Source organism: Acanthochromis polyacanthus, chromosome 24 (genome assembly GCF_021347895.1).
Source record: "Acanthochromis polyacanthus isolate Apoly-LR-REF ecotype Palm Island chromosome 24, KAUST_Apoly_ChrSc, whole genome shotgun sequence".
Lineage (NCBI taxonomy): Eukaryota > Metazoa > Chordata > Actinopteri > Pomacentridae > Acanthochromis > Acanthochromis polyacanthus.
This window is the reverse complement of record NC_067136.1, coordinates 1,231,398-1,254,906: the sequence shown is the minus strand read 5'-3', so window position 1 is coordinate 1,254,906 and position 23,509 is coordinate 1,231,398. Positions and strand designations below refer to the sequence as shown.

Below are 23,509 nucleotides of genomic sequence, written 5' to 3'. Positions count from 1 at the left end.
GTTGAACACAGAATTTGAAAACGTTTCCTCCTCAAAGTCCTCCACTGGAGCGGAGCTGAGTATGGTTTCAGAGAGCTTATGAAGCAAAAGGTACAGTTATTGTTTGTTACCATATTTATGTTGCATTTTATATTAATGTTTTACTTGATTTCTTATTTTCTGTACCGTAAATCCTCTTATAGTAGCTGGGGCTTTTATTTGTCTCAACTGTAGCTGGCACCAGGCTTTTAATGAAAGGAGGCATGTATAAGAGAGAGGCTTATATCTTAAAATTCTCAAAAAGAGTGACATGCCATTGCGCTGCAGAAACTTTTCTAGCCAGCCCTTGCTGGTGACAAATGGCTGGTTGTCAGCGTCGGTCATGGTGGGATATATTTCCTTGGCTTTATTTTGGATCATTTTTCGTGACACACGGTTGTGCTTGCTTCTCATGTCGTGCACCCACTCCACCAGTTGTGCATCCATTTCCTCGCTCACTTTTTTTCTCCCTCCTCCGGTGAGACGTGCACGTTTATTGTCAGCGTCCATCAGCTCATCCTTTTGTCTTTTCCAATATCGGATTTGTTTTGCATCAACCTTAAAGTGCTTTGCAGCTTTCTCTCCTGAATACTCCGCTGTATAACGCAAAGCCTCGTCTTTAAACTTTACGTCAAACTTTCGTCTTTTTGGTGTACCGGTAGCCATGCTTTTTCTGTTGTCTTGAAAGAACACAGAGGGGCGGGGCACGCACGCTGTCAGTACAGCGCCGTAGCGCTTCACAGAAAAAAAGAAAAGACAAAAAAAAGCTTATATTGGGAGGCGGCTTTTATGAGCTTTCTTCAAAGACGCACCCGGTCATTAAAGGAGACGGGTTTTTAATGGAACACAGGTCATTATTAGAGGATTTACGGTACTTCAAAAGGTTTCAACTGTGCGCAAGCTGTGCAAGGCCTGCAGTTTGGATTCAAAGGGATCACGCATGGACCTTATCACCAGACTAAGAGACGAGATGAAGACCAGACATGGATATGACAAAATATTCCAGAAAATCTGGGGAGCCTCAGGTAAAGGTCACACATGTCCTCTTTTTTTTAAAATAATTTGAGATTTGTTATTTGCATTTACTATATAGCTTTTCAACTTCTCTTTATGGGGGGGCTGGTCAGTGATGTTGTATATAGTATAAAGTTTAACCTGAGGGCAGAATCTCCAAGAGATTTTGCTGATCTTCTTCTGTCCTGGAAACATCTGCCAAATGTTTCGGTGTACCATTTTCCTCGTGGCTTGGCAACTCATGGTAACCTCCGTGTCCCAACTACACTGCCTTTCGAGCCACATGAAGCGAGACTGGCTGCATCAAAACCAAGACAATATCACAGCAGCTCAGCAGGGAAAACTTAGCATTCCTCTTCCATGGTTGACTGAAAAGTGGAAAAATCCTGATAAGGATGGGCATCCCTGCACTGGTTCGTCGGACCATTATGTCTTATATGATAAAATCCATGAGGCTAACACTAAAGATCCAAAGGATGTGTCCAGGAAGATCAACCTTGTCCCAGAACTTCGTGCTTCTCTGAACAGCCAGGTGGCCGAGCAGCTGTTTTAAAGTGTAAAGAAAAACAGCTACTTCCTCAATAACATGGCACCGTCTACACACGTTTATGATGAGAAACCTGATGCATCATCGAAACCACAACACAAATGAAGCACTTTTGAAAAAGCAGCTCATGAGGACGTGATTCACATTCTCTGCACGATATTGCTCTTGATGAAGTTGGACAAGCAGTATTTGGTAATATGAAGTCAAGATTTCTATGTATTTTGTATTTGTAATGTGAATTATAATATATGGCTTTACTAAACACCATGTTTTTTTTCTGAAGCCTCAGGATTCCTTCCATCAGCACAGAATCAACATCAGCCCTCCCCAGTTGGAGCCCCTCTACCACAACAAGGCTTCACACTGATAGACACAAAGGGAGCACACAGGTTTTCATATCATCATGAAATCATTTTGGCTTTTTTAAACTTGAATTTTCCTGACTAGATGCTGACTCATGTGGACCACACTGTCAAGATATCACAAAATGTGTGAACATAGAGCCACGCCGGGCATCGTGGACAATACACCCCCACATCCCTCCCAACAGCAGTCGGTATGTATATATACTTTTAAAGCAAAATATAAATGTATAACATTTTAGAGAAAGTTTTTTGATTTTAATCTTGAAACACTGCTGCCCATTAAATTCCTGGGCTACATATTATGTTTGTAATTGTGCTATTTTTATTTTACTTTACAATAATTAGCTCGACTACACACGTGGACAAAATTGTTGGTACCCCTCAGTTAAAGAAGGAAAAACCCACAATTCTCACTGAAATCACTTGAAACTCACAAAAGTAACAATAAATAAAAATTTATTGAAAATTAAATAATCAAAATCAGCCATCACTTTTGAATTGTTGATTAACATAATTATTTAAAAAAACAAACTAATGAAATAGGGCTGGACAAAATGATGGTACCCATAACTTAATATTTTGTTGCACAACCTTTTGAGGCAATCACTGCAATTAAACGATTTCTGTATTTGTCAATGAGCGTTCTGCAGCTGTCAACAGGTATTTTGGCCCACTCCTCATGAGCAAACAGCTCCAGTTGTCTCAGGTTTGATGGGTGTCTTCTCCAAATGGCATGTTTCAGCTCCTTCCACATATGTTCAATGGGATTCAGATCTGGGCTCATAGAAGGCCACTTTAGAATAGTCCAACGCTTTTCTCTCAGCCATTCTTGGGTGTTTTTGGCTGTGTGTTTTGGATGGTTGTCCTGTTGGAAGACCCATGACCTGCGACTGAGACCAAGCTTTCTGACACTAGGCAGCACATTTCTCTCCAGAATGCCTTGATAGTCTTCAGATTTCATCGTACCTTGCACACTTTCAAGACACCCTGTGCCAGATGCAGCAAAGCAGTCCCAAAACATTACTGAGCCTCCTCCATGTTTCACCGTAGGGACAGTGTTCTTTTCTTCGTATGCTTGGTTTTTGAGTCTATGAACATAGAGTTGATGTGCCTTACCAAAAAGCTCCAGTTTGGTCTCATCTGTCCAAAGGACATTCTCCCAGAAGCTTTGTGGCTTGTCAACATGCATTTTTGCAAATTCCAGTCTGGCTTTTTTATGAGTTTTTTTCAGCAGTGGTGTCCTCCTTGGTCGTCTCCCATGAAGTCCACTTTGGCTCAAACAACGACGAATGGTGCGATCTGACACTGATGTACCTTGGCCTTGGAGTTCACCTTTAATTTCTTTGGAGGTTGCTCTGGGCTCTTTGGATACAATTCCAACGATCCGTCTCTTCAATTTGTCATCAATTTTCCTCTTGCGGCCACGTCCAGGGAGGTTGGCTACTGTCCCGTGGGTCTTGAACTTCTGAATAATATGAGCCACTGTTGTCACAGGAACTTCAAGCTGTTTAGAGATGGTCTTATAGCCTTTACCTTTAAGATGTTTGTCTATCATTTTTTTTCGGATGTCCTGGGACAATTCTCTCCTTCGCTTTCTGTTGTCCATGTTCAGTGTGGTACACACCTTTTCACCAAACAGCAGGGTGACTACTTGTCTCCCTTTAAATAGGCAGACTGACTGATTATGAGTTTGGAAACACCTGTGATGTCAATTAAATGACACACCTGAGTTAATCATGTCACTCTGGTCAAATAGTTTTCAATCTTTTATAGAGGTACCATCATTTTTGTCCAGGCCTGTTTCATTAGTTTGTTTTTTTAAATAATTATGTTAATCAACAATTCAAAAGTAATGGCTGTTTTTGACTATTTAATTTTCAATAAATTTTTATTTATTGTTACTTTTGTGAGTTTCAAGTGATTTCAGTGAGAATTGTGGGTTTTTCCTTCTTTAACTGAGGGGTACCAACAATTTTGTCCACGTGTGTATGTGCTGGATACTGAGGGACAGACAGAGCTAATTTTAAAAACAGGGAAGAGTTGCCCGACATGTGGTGACTTCAGGACCTTGGCTTGACTCTGGAGATGGAATCAACTGTGAGTTAACAGTTAATGGATCTCATATGTGAAATATGTATGTCATTGAGGCTGCCAACTTAAAGTCTGCACAGTGGGCTGGGACCTGGAAATCTAGAAAATTTGACCCCCTCCAAATTGCTTTTATTTTTGTTTTTCTTATAGTAGAATAAAAATCCAGTTCAACAAAAAAAAAAAAAAATCAAGTCAAACGGTCTATTCTTTAAAAAGTTAGGCCAGTTTGAATCTCAGGAAATGACACATTCCACAGGCGTAAAAAAATTAATATTTGAGCTTTTAACTCTATTTCTTTTTGAGAAATTAATCATTTTTACCTGAGATTTTAACAATATTCAGGTTTACCTGCTCCAAATTTTCTTACTTGCTTAAATTTAGAAGATTTCTGCAAAGTTTGAAAAAATGTAGTAAATTTTCACTTTTTTTTCTGAGACTATTTTCATGCACCACCCAGAATATTTTCACTTGCCATAAGCCAGATATGGGAAAGTATATATTTTCTGAAAGAATAGGATGTCAGGTGTTGAAAAATACAAGTGTCAGAAAATCTGGCTTATGGCAACTCTCACAGATCAGATTTTGCTGAAGAAGGTCTCAGTTCCCCTGTGTGGGCGATGGATGTTAACACGTATGTATCCAAACTGTAAGTAGTACTTCTAATATACACAAACTTTGCAGTATAAAAAGACTTCTAGATGTCTCTAAGTGTAACAACTGCCTTCAAATGTTGAAAATGGTCATTTAAGGCATCAATTTAGGGCAGATTTCATTCAAAATTCTTGAAATTTGGTAGATTTTTCCAGTTTAGACTTCATGTTTCACTGTTACGTTTTTTGTAAAGTACTCATTTACTCTGCATAGAATTAGTTAATAAAACATTTGAAGGCAATATCATGTCTCGCCTTTCAAATTTACGTTTAATCACCAAATTCCATCGGTGGAACCCTACACTTGTGTCTAGAAAAATCTCCCTGCAGCCTTAACTTTTTAATATAATTTAAAGATATCTTTTTAGATGTATTCCCAAGTATATTGCGGTTGAAATGAGCACTCAGTCACTACCAGGGGATGATTTTTAGCCGAGATATTACATTTTTTCCAAAAAAATAAGCCGAGCTGCCCACTGTGGTCAGTTTGTTTTTTTGTTTTTTTTTGCAGATAGGAAATGCATGTTTTGAGCTCATTAAAAAATGTTCAATCAAAGGTATAAGGTCTGATCTCAGAATAACTCTGTGTCTTTTACATGATGTTTACAGGCGTAAAATCACATTTGTGATATCTTCTGCAGGGGAAGTGCATTTTTGTGGCTGATTTGTACGTTGTACCGACATGGTGACAGCCAACAGCATGCAACCCGCTCTCAAGTTTACCTGTAAGTAGAACTACTGGATTTAATGAAGAATGTACTTTAGGTTTGTTTTTTGTATCTTTTCATCTTTTCTTTGTTATTAGAGAGACCTTCACATTAGGGACTCCATTGTTATCTCTGTGTGGAAAAGCAGACATTTCCTGTTGTCTGTAAGCACTATTGTTACTGTTCTACTCACACACTCACATTGTTATGGTGGAGGCAGCCGTGTGAGGCTGTGGTTCAGGGTTTTTGTTTAAGAAGCCAGGGAGAGTTTGATTGGATTTTCTGGTTCCAAAACACCCATTGTACCTCATCAATCACTGTTGCCACTCTTGTTTTTTATCACGCTTGCTTTTTTACTGTCACAAGGCTCATTCTAAACAGAAAATTGTTAAAATGTGTGTGTTTCATTAGTGTTGTGCTGCTGTGTTTCTGTGTTGTGTTAACCTCTCCCACTGTGATGAATTGAAATGTCATTAACCACAATAGGTATAGATACTCTTTCTGGATTCCAAATGTGCACATGCACAGTTTGGATCTGGTGATCAGGAAATGAGAGATCTGCTGAGGTCACCAACAAAAACTTTGGTTTCATTTTGGTTCTCATCGTGTTCATGTTCCGATGCTGTTCTGAAAATGTTTGTTGTAGGGCTGAGCAGTACGGACAAATAAAACCCCATCATTACAGTATCAAAAACTCCACAGTGTCATTCAGGACTATTGATATACTGACCAGCTCTGCATTGTTTTTTCACCAGATCATGTTCTGATCTGTGTAATAGTCTTTTATGGTGCAATCTAAATATAGCTGCAATTTTGCAGTACCCCAAAATATGCAGTTTCATATGATAACCATAAAAAGCCTACTGCATGTGTGTAAGTAATGGAAAGGTTTGTTCCTGATATGTGTGTGCTGTGCCTGTATGATTACTATATGATTTTGAGAAACCACGTTGTTAACTGTCTTGTCTTTTCACTTTTAGAAACCTTTCCCAGTCCGTACATCCTGGAGCGTGGAAAGAGACGACTGGTTTGGACATACAGGTAACAGCATGCAGCATTTGGAATCTACATTAAACAGCTGTATAAAATCAGTGACTGACTTTGTTCTCTGTCATCAAAGGGTTTTCTGAGGCAGCTGCTAGGGAATGACTGTGGGATCTTCATGTTGATGGTGGAAACATTATTGGTCATTGGCTATTTATATGTGTGCTTAAAAGATATTAACGTAAAAATGTGGGTTTTTCTTCATAGTATGCCCTATACACCGTACTAGATGCCCCTTCTGATTTCACTGTGGTAAGCTGATCTGCATATTCAAAGTAAACTGTAAAAAATCTGCTAGCATTTACTCTGGCTTTCAGTGCTAATCATTTCTTTTCAGATGGACGTGCCATCTTTACCAAAGTGCTGGTGTGTCATGCTGATGGAGAATTCTGACCTTGGAAGGTGAGAGCACAGACATTTGATTGATTGTCTTGGAAATATGAACACCTTCTTATTTACCACCTTCTTTGTTATACCTATGAACCACTTTTTATCTCTTTTTATGTGAGCCATGGCAAAATGTTTGCCCACTGGACAGACAATTCAAAGGCCCTCCTGCAACCAGTGTTCCACCTGAAGAAGAGGAAGATGGATGACATCACTGAGGTCAGATTTTAGTTAGCTTTAGTGTAGATCCCCCCTTTAAATTACACAGAGGGACAGAAGGGCTTTTTGATGAGTTCCCACAATAGCGCATGTTATACTCGGTCAAGGTCAGACAAAGCTTAAAGCTAAGGACACAGGGATAAACAAAGCTGGGTTTGTTTTTATTTGAATATATAGAAAAAAGGAGTCGTGTTTTTTTCTCTCCTCCATTTCAGACCGAAGAACAACAACAACAACAACCTGCTGCACAGCCTCAGCAAGTGATCGTTGTAAAAGATGTTGAGATGACAATGGAAGTGGTTTGCATGCTTACCTGTTTTACACTGAAGTTATTCTGACAAAAAGCTGCTTTGGAAGTGTCCTTTTGCTACTTTCTGTGCTGTCATTTGTACATTAATAACTTATGGCACTGTTTGTACAGCAGCTTTGCTGTAGGAAGACTAATCGTTTTCTGTCTGTCTTTTCCGTAGGACAAAGACGAGGCCAGGGTAATCTCAGAATGTAGACAAGCAGCAGCTTGGGTTTTTAGAAAACCAGCACTTGTTTGCAGACAAGCTGGAGTTGCCCTGTGCCCTCACAATGGCAGAAGAGGAAGTGGCAGAGGCTGTGCAGCAGTACCAGAGACTTTGGTCTGAGGATGAAGGCTCCATGAGTGATGACCAGGAGAAGGAAGAAATCTTGGAGCCATTTAAATTCACTTTCTGTAAAGTGGAGGACTTATGGATCTTCTGCAAAGAACTTGCAGACTGACGGAATTTTTTGATGTATGCTGAATGCAAAACTGAGGAATAATTCAATAATCTGTACAATTAAAGGCGGAAAAAAACAATAAAAATGTCTTTTCATATTTGTTATTCTTAGATCATGCACACATAATAATTTATGTTCCTTATATCATGAACAACACAGATAGGTCAGTGAGTTTTAAGAAAATCAATACAGTTTTAACTAGAACTATGCTGACGTTTTTAAATGTAATAAAATCTGATTGGTTCTATGTCTTCTATCTTCAGGTGTAAAATATGATATACAAGACACAGCTGGAATCATTTAATGTGATAGTAGACTAAATAATCTATTGTGTATAATATATATTAGCAGGTTATACATTATATACATGAGATGTTGAGGCTATGAAAAAAGCTTTATTCATTATGTTGATGATTTGATTTAACTACACTTCAAAAGAGCGTTAGGTTCACAATGTAAACAGATGCATAAGCACATTTAGTTCAACTCTTTGCAATAAAACTATTCAATTATAAATTAATTATAAATGGCAGGCATCCAATCAACAAGCGTTGTTTTTCTGTATGAAAGAGGCACAAGCTGTATTGATGGAGTTGTAGTGCAGATGTAGGCTCATGTCTAACCATGCTAAATGCTATGTATACAGAATAGGCTACATCAACATGCATCCTACATTTAATAAACATGCTTTTCGCGTTACACTGTTGAGTCATAACATATAAATCAAAAACGCTTCCTTCGAAATTGTCAACACGATCTTATTTTGAAGTTCCTGCCATGCACTTCCTGTCCTGAGCGACCTGACGCTGGAGGTGGGAGCCTGCAGCACAGCGTTCTCAGGCGGGAGGTCTGCAGCCAGACTCTCTTGGAAAACAAGAGAATAACTTAAAACAATACAGTTACTTAAAACAGAGACAACAGTAAAATATACAATAAAACAATGAAATAAACAGCAACAAAACAGCATTAAAATCTACATTTAAAAATAATAAAATGTCACCATGCTGCTAGGCATTAAAAGCCATTTTAAACAGGAATATTGTATGGAACATTTCAGCCATCCACAGTATCACTGATTAAAGATTAAAAGATGAAAAGAGCACCAACCTTGTCACTGTTTGTGAGGATTTACTGCAAATATTCTGCTTTGACCGTAATTTGCAGAGTCACTTCACCTGTCTGAGTCTAAGCTCAATTCAAATATGTTTCATTTGCATTAAGAAAACACTGTGACAATGACAAACTGGTTATCAGATAAATGACAATTACAGAGTCTTTACATGCACCGACACTCACATCACCTGTTCACAATCACATCTCGTACAATATCAGCCTGATGGATTCCTCCACTCCCCACCAAGCTACAGACTGCAGTGACTGCATATAGACCCAGGTCGTCTCCCCATATGAAGCTTCAGTTGTGGTGTTTTCTCACGGTGGTCACAGCTGTAAGGTCTCTCTTCATTGTGCTTGTGTTGGTGTGATTGTAGGACTTTCTGAATGCTTTGCATCTCTTTGTGTTTCTTTTGTGTCGTTGTTTCTTTGTTCATCTTTGTGATTGTTTTCTGCCTCATCGTTTATTGATTATTGTCTCCTTGTGGTCATTCCCTGTATCATTGTCTTCATTTTGTGCGTTTTTACATTTCTTCATGGTTATTTTGTGTTTCAGCTTGTGTGAATTTGCAGTAATTCATTGTACAACCAATGCAGGTTCTCTTGAACACAGGTCATAAGCGTCTCCTTGACAATTTTTTCAAATTACTTCATAACAATAGAAGTTAATGCCACAGGTCTAAAATCATTCAGTGATTTGGGGGATGCAGACTTGGGAACTGGAACAATAGTGGAATTCTTCCAAATTGATGGGACCTTATGAAGTTGGAAGGACATTGAAAAAATGAAAGGAAATATATCTGCCAGCTGATCAGCACAGTTCTTAAGAACACGCCCTCCAATGCCATCCGGGCCAGGGCTTTTCCTTTCCTTGATTCCACGGAAAATTTTACACACCCTGCTCCTGTCAACAACATTATTCTGTGAGGGGCCAGCATTTTTAAAAACTGACAATTCCTCACTAAAATCACAGTTGTTCAAACGGTTGTAAAAGTTGTTCAGTTCCTTTGAGAGCACCAGATCAGACCTTCCATTAAGGGAGACATGGTTCTTCTTGGATTGCATCCCCATCATGGATCTGACCCCCTCCCATGCAGGCAGAGAGCTGCCTGTCCTTAGCATGCTCTCAACCTTGTCCTTATATCTACATTTGGCAAGTTTTAGCTCCTTTTTTAGCTGTTTTTGAAGCTCCCTATATCTAGCAGTGTCACCCAGAGTGAAACAAATGTTCCTCTGATTAATCACAGTTTTGACACTTCAGGAGGTCCAGTAGACTCATACAGTCCCCCGCTCCATATCAGAGCAGAAGAGGTAGAGAGGGTGGACTCCCATTACCAAGGATCTGACATGGACACTAAACACCTCCAACCTGGTGAAAAAAGCCCAGCAGAGGATGTTCTTCCTGAGGAAGCTGAAGCTGGTGTGGCCACACAATTTCTCGTACATTTCTCCAGAGCTGTTGCCTCCATTCCACCTCCTCTCTTCCTCTCTCTTGGCCACAAACAACCCAGAGCTGGAACTCTTACCCCACCCCCTACCCCCTGCTCACTGCTGGACCATGATAACGTTCATGTGCAGTAACCATCTCAAACTCAGCAGTTCACTCTCAACAGACACTTTAAAGCAGACGTTACACCTCATTACACTCTTTACACTTTTCTGTAAATGTTTTTTTATGCTTGTTTTTATAAAGCCATGTTGTTGTTGTTTTTAAAGTGCCAACAAAGTTTTGTGAATAATGACAATAAATATCCTTCATCCTTGATGTTTTTAGTAACTGAATCTGCTGCTGCTGGTCTTTCTTTGTCCTTGTTTCCATGGAGCTGGTCGCTTGTTTCTATGGCGATGAATGACAACCCTGCTGTGAATGTGTCAGCGTTGTTGAATTTCAGGCCATTTTCTTTTTGTTTCTTTACTCTGCTGCATCTCACGGCTTCATTTGAAAAAGAATTTTCAGTCAATAACATTTACTTGTGTTTCCTGGTTAAACTTGTTTTTGTTGGATATTTTCATCAGTCTAAGTGTTGGATCAGTAGAAGAAGAAGACGATAAAACGTCTTCTCTGTGATTCATTGTCGGGCTCAGTTAATTCTCAGTAGGTAAGTTGAACATGTTCTTACGTTCAGATCTAATATTCAGGATGTTGTTTTGTAAGGACAGATTTTAGAAACTCTGTCTTTTCTCCTTTTTGTTCTCTGAGCTGCTGAGTCTCCAACAGAATTTCTCAACGTTTCCTTGAACTGGACAACACAGAGGGCTTTAATTCTCCCTCTGATGGACCAGGAGAGGCTCTTATTTTCTGTAGTAGGAAACAATGTATTTACCAACAGTGTGATATTGTGAGTAATGAGATGTATTTGTGTTTGTTTTCAAGATGCAAGAATTTTCACAGTAGGACTGAGATAGAATTACAGTCAATATCTATCGATCGATCAGACATAAAGGCCTGGATGAGCTGTAATTTCCTACTGCTGAATTCAGACCAGACTGAAGTCATTGTATTTGGCTCCAAACATCTTAGACATACACTTTCAAAGCATATAGTTCCTCTGGATGGCATCACATTGGCCTCCAGTACTACTGTGAGGAATCTTGGAGTTATTTTTGACCAGGACATGTCCTTTAACTCACACATAAAACTAATCTGTAGGACTTCCTTTTTTCACCTGAGAAATATTGTAAAAATCAGGAACAGCTTCTCTATTTTTAAGACCAGGCTTAAAACCTTCCTCTTTGACAGATCTTATAGTTAAGGCTGACTGGGTGACCCTGGGGGGGTCAGCTGGAGTCTTTCTATTGGACGTCCCTTAGTTCTGCTGCTACAGACTGCTGCTGGACCTCTCTGGATGCATTCACTCTTTCTCCTTGTGTTCTTCCTCCACGTGTCCCTGATCCCATGGCTGGATGCTGTTGGTCTGTTGATGGTGTTCATCCACACTGGTTAGTCTCATTCGCTTCCGCATTGATGATATGGTGCTGTCTTACCTCTACCGTACTATTTACAGATACCCAACTCGACGGATCGACGTTGCGTTGCTCGTACTCTTGTTGGTCGGCTCACTGGCTCTAAATATGACTTACAAGATATACACAGGGAAACTTTAATACCAGGGGCTTACACCACGAAATATTCAGGACGTAATGTGTTCTGCCAGATGAGATCAGAAGCAGATAGAAAAGTTCTGATTGTCCAGAATGAAGCAGAACTGATGAACAACTTTAGACTGAACTGGTTTTAATGTTTTATCTGCTAGCAGCTCTGATGATGCTCTCTACTGTTTCACTTGAAGAAGTCTGATCGTTCTGGATTCACTCTCAGATGAACGTTGCCTTTTGAAATGAAGCTGTAGAATTATAGAAAGTACTGAGTTAATTCACACAAATGATTGATTTTATTCACTGCTGGATGGTTTGTGAGTTTCTTTCTGAGATCTTCCTCTTATTTGAAGGTTTTATTTGCTGATCTGTGTTTTGTTCTGTTAATCTGCAGAATAATCTTGTACTCAGTGACTTCACAAAAATGATGTGAGCAGAAGTTGATCAGATTCTTCATAAAGATCTTGTTCAAAGTGTTTTAATGTGTAGCTGTGAGTGGATTTCATGTTGTTGATTTTTGCTGATTTTCTGCAGCATAAAATGCATTAAAATGTTGGAAGTTCAGCAGTCTGATGGAGTCCTGGTTGGTTTCTTCTCTGCAGAAGTGATCATAAAGGTTGTTTCTCCAGATTCTGATCCTGCTGCTTCATGTCTGACTACAACCTGTAGAACTGGTTCACAACAAACAGACCAGGAGTTTCTCTACAGGATCAGTCCAGAGATTTTATAAAACCAGATGAGCTGTAAAATGATCACAACCAGACTTTGGACCAGTTGATTGTTTCTTAGATCAGTCATAAAGAGCTTGGGTTTGAAATACAAATATTACAGTTTCTTTAAAACTTTAAAAGGTAATTTTGAACATTTTAATGGAATCATATCCAAGTCATGTTTTCTAAGGAATAGCTGGAATATGAAATGATAAAAACTTCTTCATTACAAAGATATTTCCAGAAAACGACCTCACTGGGTCACTTTTGATCCACTTCTACATCTGAGGGTAAACCGTCACACCAAGGCACTAAATTACAACACAAGATAAACCCTCATCATAACAAAGTACAAAAACATGAAAACTTCTCAAAAATCATCACTTTCCATTTATTACAACAGATGAAGTCAAGAACAAGGAAATCCACTCTGGGTTTTCTTCAATATGTTTTCTATGCAGGTGAAATATCCAACCCAAATAATCCACTTTGGTTGATTTAAGTCGAAGGAAAAGAAGAAGCCAAACTAAGAATGGAGGAAAAAATGAGAGGAGAAGCAGATCAAACACTGCTGGTCTGTCAGCTTCTGTTCATCCATGAAAGTCTTTTTTTCTTTTTTTGTCTGCATTTATTCTCATTGTTTAACTCCACAGAGGGGGTGTCAACACTTTATGAGATTAATGCATATTTTAGTCTTGCAGCCAAATATTTTAATATTTAGTGTGTGTGTGTGTGTGTGTGTGTGTGTGTGTGTGTGTGTGTGTGTGTGTGTGTGTGTGTGTGTGTGTGTGTGTGTGTGTGTGTGTGTGTGTGTGTGACCATCATTAGCCCTCCCTGAAAGCTAAGCTGATATTCTTAATTAGAATTCCCTTATGAGCCAGGGAGGACAGTGCTACACCTCAGTAATGTGAAGGGGAAACAAAGGCTGCACAGGACGAAACAGGACGAACAGGGACAGGATCTAACAAGCGGTGCTATTACATCTGAAGAGTGTCAGGTGCTGTGTAATCCACGGCTACTAATTGCCCGTCAATTAAAAAAAGCAACAAAACAAGCAACAAAACAAAGAAAAAATCAATCAATCAATAAACAAACAGTATTGAGCACCATGATTGTGGATGTCTTGACAGTATAGAATAGAATAGGCCAGAAGAAGATACTGGGGAAAGAGAGAATGAGTTTAGAAGAGAGTCTCAGCACATTCTGGTGGGTCCCATCAATGCTCAACACTGGAGCTCGACAGGACCTGGTGAGCCCTGATCAAACATGTAAGTGTGAAGGACCCTAAAGCCCAGAACAGCTATCACGGCAATGCAGGGCCAAGCTGACAGGGAGCCCCTACCCCCCGGGCAGCAGGAGCCACGGGGCGGCCCCTCCAGACAGCCACCGGGGCCACCGTGTACCACACGGACCCCTAGGACAAGAGGGAGTGGCTACTGACACCCCCAGCACGCCAAAACCAACCCAGGCAGCCCTGAGCAAGAGGTCCCACCTGCCACCCACGCCCAACCTGCCCGCCCCAGCCCCAAGGGTTGGGGGCATGGGCAGCCAGGAAGCCATACGCAGCCAGGAAGCCAGACACAGGCAGAGCGCCCCACTGAAGGGATGCACCAGATCAGATGTGCCCGGAACGAGATTTGCTTTCTAGCATCCTGAGATTTGGATTCAGACCACAACAAAGAGCTATCGCCAAGTAATGTGGAGGTTTTCGTTCACTTCTCATCTCTAGTATGTTGTGGGACACTCATTGAGACTATCTGAGCCGGTCAGTGTGGGGAAAAAAAGCACGTTAGGGCGGACTTTGATGCGGGGGGGCAAGTTGCCCCATATTTTTCGCTAGCTGAGCTGCTAGCTGAGCTGCTAAGCTGCCTGCCTGGCTAAATACTGGAGCTATGTCGAAAATCCATTTCTCCATCACTCACATGTATGAAATGACATGAAAACAGACCCCAGGTTGCAGGGGCGTCACCAGACCTAATACTGTAGTGGGGCACCTGGGGCACAAAGCATTCATGAGAGAGCGCAAAGTGTGCGAGAAAAAAAACATATTCATCACTTATTCACATAAAAAACCTAATAGTTCTTTAAACCATTCAATAATCTCAGACTATGTTGTTGTCTAGATCTTTGATTAACCCTCTGAAATGTACTGCTCTAATGCATTTGGCCTACTTGTGCACTTTACTCTGGACTTCTAAACCATTACTGATAAATGCAAATAGGAATGTTTCTCATGGAAAATACAGAAATTTTACTATTTTTTCTGGCAACAAAACCAGATGCTTTAGCTGAAGCCATTTTTCTGGTGACAAAACAAGATTCTTTTTGTCAAAGACAAACCGATTAACCAGACAAGTCTGTGCTATTTTTCTGTGAAATAAACTTGAATGGTTTAAACATTTGGCTCATGACTTGATAAGGGAAAAATGTTTTTCTTCCTGAAGATAGACCATTTGAGAACCACTGCACCATCCATAGGGTGTATCTGTCAACTAACACAAGCTTACTGAAAACCATCATTGATGCAGAACCAGCAGACCAGAACCAACATTATGTTTCATGCTGAAACTCTCTGGAAATTCCCCCGAAGCTTGTACAGCAAATTAATATGGTTTGCCCTGATACAAGGATAAGATAAGTAATAAAGAAGAAAAATATGCTTAGAAGAGTTATGCTTAGAAGAGTAAAGAGGAAAAGAAACCCAAATTAGGGGGAAAGGGGGGCACGCAGAGTTCACACAAATCAACAAAAATCTGAAAATTTCCAGTATTATTTACAGGTGATATATATACAGGAAAAGACCTTGAGCTGCTGCTGTTAAACAGTCTGACAGCAGCAGGTATGAATGACCTGTGGTAGAGCTCCCTCCTTGATGGTGGCGGCAGTAGTTAGTTAGTTAGTTAGTTAGTTAGTTAGTCTGCTACTGAAGGAGCTGCTCAAAGCTCCTTCAGTGTGGTGGAGGGGGTGAGAGGCGTTGTGAATAACGTTAGCTAACTTAGCATTAACTTAAGACAGACTTATGTTGCCTACATAGACTGTATATAAAGATGGACGTAGCATCTGGCTCCAGAATTGAAGCCAACCCGGAAGTGTCAAAAACTTGCAATATCCCGCCGTCCGCTAGGGTTGGCTCCAAAAAGCTTTTTCTCCATAGACCCCAATTCATTTTTGGAAAAAATAAAATGTGATAGACTGATGTTCTACAGCTCAGGATTTTTTTCCAGTTAGTTTTCATGGTCAAAATGAGAGATCATGTGGCCGATCTTAAAATAAATCAATACTGAATTTTAAATAAATCGTTAAAGTTGGCGGAGCCAGCGGGCGTGGCTATACTTGATAGACAGCAACAGAAGCCTCTGCGGTAAAACGTGGGCGGGATAAGAGAGTCCTCAGCCAATCCTGCCTTTAGTTGCTCTCCGGTCCAGTCTGTTTGATGACGCTTTTTACGTCACTGGCTCTAAAAAATCCAAAACGGCGACCAGGAAGGAGCAAAATCCGGGCTTCATTTTCTCGGCGTTGAAACCAACGGGTGACGTCACGGTTAGTTCACGCCTGGTTGCCTAGCTAGCGAGGACTTCACCTCTCATTCCTTGCTGCTCTATCCCTGCTGCCGGCGAATAACTTTCTGATATCCATCTAGGAGTTACAGTTCGAGTCAAATCAAAATCAAAAAAACAGATTTAACAAGTTGTCGGCTAACGTTACCTACCTCACGCAGTGATTCTCATCGCCCCCCTCTCTCTCTCTCTCTCTCTCTCTCTCTCTCTCTCTCTCTCTCTCTCGACTTCAGTTGATCAGCTGAAGTCGCTACACGTGAATAAATTACCATATTAATTAGCCATGTGCACATTGTTTGAGTGGAGTCAATACAGTAGCAATGAATTACCACACTAAGTAGTATGTGCGCTGTAGTCTATGCTGTGTAGACTTAAAACTCTGAAGTGATTTTTATTTTTTTTATTGGTGAAATTTTTACTGGGGCACTGCAGATCAATACTGGGGCACGTGCCCCAGTGAAATCTGTCTGGCAACGCGGCTGCCAGGTTGAAAACAACTGAAGTTCCCCTTTAAAAGGCAGCAGAGGAAAACAGCTGAGCAGCCAGCAGGTGGCAGCACCTCAGTTAAACATGTTGGTCATCAGTTTTAGCACAACCAGAGCTGCTGTTTCTCTTCACCATGACTTCCAGCTGCTTTTAGTTGGTTTTGTTTTATTAAACTCTCTGCTGTAACTGCTGTGGTTTTTGTGGTTCAAAGGGAGAAAATCCTGAAAATTAACATTTGATGGTTATAATCAGAACTGACTGGGACTCAGTGGAAGTAGAAAATGATGTTAACAGAGATTTTAGAGCAATTTCTTTTTTTTTTTATTACATTTTTTCTTCAAGAAACTAAATAATGTTTTTGTGACACTGCATAAAAAATTCATCGGAATCAGTGTTGTAATTAATCGCTGACATATCCCAGATATTCAAAAACAAAAATTTAATACCTTTAAAATAGTAATAAATGACTATGTTAGATGCTAATAAATGACTATAACTCTAATTACTATCTGGTGTTTACAGCTGAAAGGGTTTGTAGCAGAGTCAGTGTGTTTTCAGAAATGTGTGTGTAGATTTACAGATATAGAAATAATAATGAACCACAGACCATTAATTAGATTCAACTTTATTGTCATTGTTCAGACGACAAGAACTAAGAGAATTAAACAGTTTAGCATCAAAGCAGAAGTGAAAAAGCAGCAGTAAAGTTCATTAATATAAACAATCATTTCTGTGAAGTAACTCAGTTCATTCTATCAGTAGAAGTTCTGTTTATTCTGTTCAACCTTCAATGCAGTTCAGTAACAAACAATGTTATTTTACTACATTTATCTGCAGATTAACAACTAAACATCACATGGGATGAAGATTAAACTGACAGACCACTGAGTAGTATAAAAAACACACATTTGTATTATTATCTACACCTTTACTCTGTAAAACAGTTCAGAACATCGTCAGAGCTGCTAACAGATAAACCATTAAAACACTTTGAACAAAATCTTTATGAAGAATCTGATCAACTTCTGCTTACATCATTTCTATGAAGAAACTGAGTACAAGATTATTCTGCAGATTAACAGAACAAAACACAGATCAGCAAATAAAACCTTAAAATAAGACGAAGATCAGAGAGACCATCCAGCAGTAAATAAAATAAATCATCAGAGCTGCTAGCAGATAAAACATTCAAACCAGTTCAGTCTAAAGTTGTTCATCAGTTCTGCTTCATTCTGGACAATCAGAACTTTTCTATCTGCTTCTGATCTCATCTGACAGAACACTTTACATCCACAACATTTCATCAGGTTCTAACATGCAGAGCTTTGGAACACATTTATTTCCAGACAAAGCAACAGAAAAGTTGATGAAGACCAGCAGCAGCAGCAACAATCCACAGGATCAATCTGGATGATGGAGATGTTGGGAGGACTTGATGTTTCTGGACCAGTCTGCCAATAGAAACCCTAGCAGGAGCTGAACTCCAGACAGCAGAGCTCCCAGCATCCTCTGAGCTCACAAACCCTCCACCACCATAAGGTTTCAGTTAAAGGAGAGACCACATGGTTGGTCCACACCTGGACTCTCTTTGTTCTGCTGCTGCTGCTTCCATCAAAGTTACACAAGCTCTGGTTTGTTCTGATGCTGTTCACAAAAACTTTCATGTCTTTGTTGCATAACATCAGTTTAGCTGCTGCTTCATCAGGAGGAACTGGGAGGTTGACATTTCTTTAGAAAAAGAAATGTCAACAGTAAGCAAATGGCTTTATGAAAATAAGCTAGTGTTAAACTGGGAGAAAACAAATTATATGATTTTTGGAAATTTATGTAAAAATGACTCTGGAAAAATTATTATTGATGATGCTGTTGTAAAAAGAGTTAATGAAACAAAATTCTTCGGTGTTATTTTAGATGAAAAACTCAATTGGAAAGCTCACGTAGACGGCATAAAAAAGAAAATTAGCCAGAGTATCAGTATTTTAAACAAAGTCAAAGACATTTTTGATTGTAACTCTCTGCAAATGCTGTACAGCTCAATGATTCTTCCATACTTCAGTTATTGTGCTGAGGTTTTTGGAAATACATGCAATGTTACTATTGAGCCCCTGGTTTGTCTGCAAAAAAGAGCAATTCGGATAATCAATAAAAAGAGCTACAGAGAGCACACTAACAGTTTGTTCATTGCCTCGAGACAACTTCAATTTAAAGATTTAGTTGACTTAAAATTTTTACTTGCGATGTGGAAAGCAAAACAAAAAATGTTGCCTGCTTCCATCCAAAATGTATTTAATTTTGTTTCTCAGGATGGATATCACAGAAGAAAATACAATTTTCAGACTGCGTCTTGGAGGACAGTACAGAAAAGAATGTGTGTGTCCATTTATGGAGCTGAAGTTTGGAACTCTTTGAGAAATGAACTTAAAAGCTGCTCAAGTGTCTACAAATTCAAAAAAATGTTTAAAGATAAAATAATGTCAGAATATAGAGAAAATGATGATTTTGGAATGTGAAACTCCCAATAAGTAAGACACATAAATATATATAGTTTGTTTGTGATTATGTTTGCCTAACTTGTGTGAGGAGTGGGGTTTGAAAGGTTGCTTATTGTTATTTGTTTGTTTGTTGTTGTTGTTCTTTTAAATTATGAAACACAGGGGATGGCGTTTACAAGTTTTATCTTCCTGCTGTTCCTTGTTTGTGTCATTTGTATGTGTATTTTAAAGGTCTGTTCTATTAAAAAAAAAGGTTTGGATTCTGCCTCATGTGTCGTCTATAGATTAGAAGAACACAGCAGAAACCAGAATATGAAGAAGTATCAAACACACTACTCCAAGATGTCCTCCAATGACTCCAGCCGTGTTCCCTCCATCTTTGTCTCCTGCAGACAGAAATATCAGAGATATCAGGTGTTTGAACATCAGTTTTCTCCAAAGTCTCATCAGCAACATCTTTATAAACCACAAACATCTGATGTGAGACCAAGCAGCTTCATCAGAGACACAAACTGAACTCTCAACACAAACTCACCTGGTTCAACAACTTCCAGGGTGGTGGTGGAGGTGGTTCTGCTGGTTTCATGCCGTCCTTCCTCTATAAAATCACACTCGTATCGTCCTCTGTCCTCCATCGTCACGTTCATCAGAATCAGAGAAAAGTCCCTCGTCTCCATGTCCTGCAGATACACCCGGTCCTTATAAGACGGAAGCTGCTTGTCTGGATGAAAGCGTCCGTCTTTGTACAGAAGAATGAAGCTGTCTGGTCCCAGATCAATTCTGCGCCACTGAACCAATGTGACGTTGTTGTGTTTGTTGCTGGTAAATTTACATGGTAGAGTGACATTCTGTCCGAGATAAGCTGTCTGAGCTGAAGAAGAAAGAACAGAGAAGTTAAAGTTCATCCAGATGAGAAGAGTTTAACCACTAAACTCCTCCATGAACTCTGAGCTGCTGCTTCTGTTGTTTTACTCATCAGTGGATTCATCAGGTTGATGAAGAGAAATCAGTTTTTTTCACAAACACCATCGGTCAAAAGTTTTAGAATGCCCCAATTTTTATTTTTTTGAATTGAAATTCAACTAGTTGAAGTCCAATGAAGAGCTTGAAATGGTAAAAGATAAGGACTGAACTGCCACAGGTTAAAAACATCTCAGACTTATGCAAAAAGGCCTTTATCAGGTACAGTAATGGGTTAAAACTTAAAGCCGTTCTGCAGCAGTGGAGGTTGATGAAGTCTTGAAAGTTGGAGCTACCAAATCCTACAGGAGTCCCAGCTTGTCTAGATTAATTCCAACCCCCTCTGTCAGCATAAAGTAGTGTTGGAACACATCGTAGCTCCACACCCTCCAGAGCTTCATCTGAATAGACAGAGTCCACTTTATTTTATCAACTGTGTCCTCACTAAAATAAACATCATGTCTCCCTGCCTCAGTTTGAATCATAGAAAACTCTGAGTCACTAGAAGTTATTACATCCTGAAAACAAACATGAATACATGCAGTTATTGATTCCTACAAAATAAGAGCCAGTCCAGCTCCATCAGAGGGAGAATTAACGGATTTTATAATAAATGAACATTATAACTCACCTGTACAGGAACAGACCAGGAAACAGATCAGACAGAAGAACTCAGATGTTCCAGCAGACATTTTACCGTCTTCTTCTTCCTCTGATCTCACTGGTAGTTTGGTGCAAATATCCAACAAAAACCTCAAAGTTTAACCAGCAAACCTCAAACCAGTAAACACAAGTTGGTGTCGTTCACTGAATATCGTTTTAGAAAAGAATCAGAGAAGCTCAAAAAAACAGGAGAAAAAAGGAGTGGTGCTGAGACTCATTAAAGTAAACAATGCTGGAACTTGTTAAACTCCACCCCAGTGATGGAGCTTCTGGTCTGTTTCCAGTTATCATGTGAAGAATTCAGACAGCTGGAAACAGAGCAAACAGCAGAATGACCATGTTTTAACGTCTTCTTCTTCTTTTCTTCAGTTCTTAGTTTGGTAGAAATATCCAACATAAAAGTTGAAGCAGTAAACTCCAGTTCATGTCTGATCATCTCTGAAACTGTTCAGAGAAATAGTTTCTGTGTTTCTGCCTGAAGGTGGAGTTTGTAGCTGCTGAAACATGAAACCTTCCTGAGGTCTGAAGCTTCCTGTTTAGCAGTCAGACTGTTCATGACCTCTGCAGCAGCTCAGTGTGTGAACAAAGAATCATGATGAACTATGAAGGTCTGATACGTTTCTGTTGGTTCTCCTGGTTCATGGACAGTCTCTGTGGGACCGTCTGTTCACTTCCTCTCTGATGTGGATGATAGAACTTCCATCATGTGTGTCCTATCTGCTACTGGTGGGTCAGAACAGAGACTTTCCTCCAGCTGTGTCCCATCATGCACCAGGATGAGTCCTGAAATGACAAACCCTGGTTCACCTCTAAACTCAGACAGTTCAGGCTGCAGAAAGAGGAGGTGTTCAGGCAGCTTTGAGGAACTAAAGTTCAGGTTTATGGAGGCGCTGATGGAGGTTAAACCACTCTGCTTCTGTCTGGAGGAGCTCAGACTGATCAACTATACATCAAAAACTCCACCTGAACCAGTTCTGCTGTAGCTCTGAAAGACAGTGGAACAGTCCTGAACCCCAGCGACCGTCAGCTCCACCTCATGAGGAACCTGGACACCTCCACAACATCTCACCTCAGACTCCGTCCTCCACCACAGAGACTCTTCTCATATCCTGGAAAGAGACATCAACAGACTCTTGTAGAGACAGAACCCTCACAAAGCAGCCACATTCTGTCTCCATCCACCTTGAAGAACTGTTCTGACCAGCTGTCTTCAGTGTTTACGGATATTTTCCACTTGTCAGCAAAACCACAACGCCTTAATTCATAAATACACAATCAGTCATCAACCCTGAATATACAAACTGAACAAAACATTAATGTTTCCTTCTGTATTCACCTTGATTCCTTTGAGTGTCATCACACATCTGTTGTCCAATCAGCTTTGAGAGCCTGCCTGCTCATGGACCAATCATAGAGCAGCTGTTGAGGCCTGTTTCCTCTTTCAGCTGCAGGACCAGATGGCTGCTGTGACTCTGACAGGTGATGATTTTCTGACTTTATTTCCTTTTAGTGATGGCAGGTGAAGCCTCTGAAGCTCTGAGGCTTTCCATACAATTGTGCTGAAAAAGATTCAAAGCTTCAAGGCTTTAGTGACATCTGGTGGACAACTGTAACCATAGCAACCTCTGAAGAGCACGACTGAAGCACGGACACCGTTTCAATCCCAAAGTTCAGAAAAGACTGTGATTGTTCATGTGTTTTGTACTCTTAGAAGTACAACTGAGTTCTTTGTTAAAAGGAGGAAAACATTATTTAAAAAAAACACAAATAAAACTAATATGCAGATATAGTGGATGGGGAGAAAAGCCTCTATTAAAAGTAGAATACAAAATCTGACACACTCCCTTCAAAAAACTAAACAAAATACAATAATAAGTTGTTATAGAGCCATTTTAACAGTTTTCTTATATTGCATGTGGGCTGCACAGTGCAGTAGTGGTTAGCACTATTGCCTTGCAGCAAGAAGATCCCTGGTTCAAATCCCGGGGTGGACCTGGGATCTTTCTGCATGGAGTTTGCATGTTCTCCCTGTGCATGCGTGGGTTTTCTCCGGGTACTCCGGCTTCCTCCCACAGTCCAAAAACATGCTGAGGTTAATTGGTTACTCTAAATTGTCCGTAGGTGTGAATGTGAGTGTGATTGTGTGTCTGTATATGTAGCCCTGTGACAGACTGGTGACCTGTCCAGGGTGTCCCCTGCCTTCACCTGAGTCAGCTGGGATAGACTCCAGCACCCCCCATGACCCTAGAGAGGATAAAGCGGTGTACAGAGAATGGATGGATGGATATATAGCATGTGAAAATGTCATAACGTTGTTGTGACAGTAGGTGTCACTCAGGTTCCAGGACCAGTAAGTTAAACACCACTGAAGCTCCTGTCACATTAGTGGCAGAATAAAGTGATGCTTCCAGCGTCACACACAGATAACTCTGTTACTGTTACTGCTCCACAGGAACGTTAAATATGATGTTAAACCACTTAAAGCTGAGCAGACATTTCACTTAGAGGTTGTTTTAAACATCTGGCTTCACTGGTGTACAAAAAGTGCTAGAGGATGGAGTTTGAACATAGTTTGTGTCAAATGATTAATAAAGTATCTATCTATCTATCTATCTGTCTATTTGTCTGTCTGTCTGTCTG

General features: G+C 40.0%; 2 protein-coding genes and 1 long non-coding RNA gene across 4 annotated transcripts; 2 read left to right on the top strand and 1 right to left on the bottom strand.

Annotated features, from left to right (window-relative positions):
• The first annotated feature begins 252 nt into the window (after positions 1–252).
• Positions 253–7,896, top strand: LOC110972427 (uncharacterized). 2 transcript variants are annotated; one of them, XM_051944586.1, is made up of 10 exons: positions 253–1,043; positions 2,027–2,135; positions 5,327–5,410; positions 6,373–6,433; positions 6,513–6,563; positions 6,644–6,688; positions 6,774–6,838; positions 6,946–7,042; positions 7,258–7,341; positions 7,513–7,896. In XM_051944586.1, the coding sequence occupies exons 1-10, from the start codon at positions 959–961 to the stop codon at positions 7,675–7,677; spliced, it is 846 nt and encodes a 281-aa protein (XP_051800546.1). In that variant the 5' UTR covers positions 253–958; the 3' UTR covers positions 7,678–7,896. The 2 variants fall into 2 exon arrangements, with proteins under 2 accessions (XP_051800546.1, XP_051800547.1); XM_051944587.1 differs by lacking the exon at positions 5,327–5,410.
• A 2,859-nt stretch (positions 7,897–10,755) lies between these two features.
• Positions 10,756–12,571, top strand: LOC127532637 (uncharacterized). The gene is made up of 2 exons (XR_007940164.1): positions 10,756–11,004; positions 11,106–12,571. It is a non-coding gene; the product is annotated as an uncharacterized LOC127532637 (long non-coding RNA).
• A 6,790-nt stretch (positions 12,572–19,361) lies between these two features.
• On the bottom strand, positions 19,362–21,747 carry LOC127532624 (hyaluronan and proteoglycan link protein 1-like). The gene is made up of 3 exons (XM_051944603.1): positions 20,838–21,747; positions 19,782–20,117; positions 19,362–19,632 (listed from the first exon to the last, which is right to left on the bottom strand). Exons 1-3 carry the CDS (start codon positions 20,896–20,898, stop codon positions 19,532–19,534), a joined length of 498 nt encoding a protein of 165 aa, XP_051800563.1. The 5' UTR covers positions 20,899–21,747; the 3' UTR covers positions 19,362–19,531.
• Positions 21,748–23,509: the final 1,762 nt, after the last annotated feature.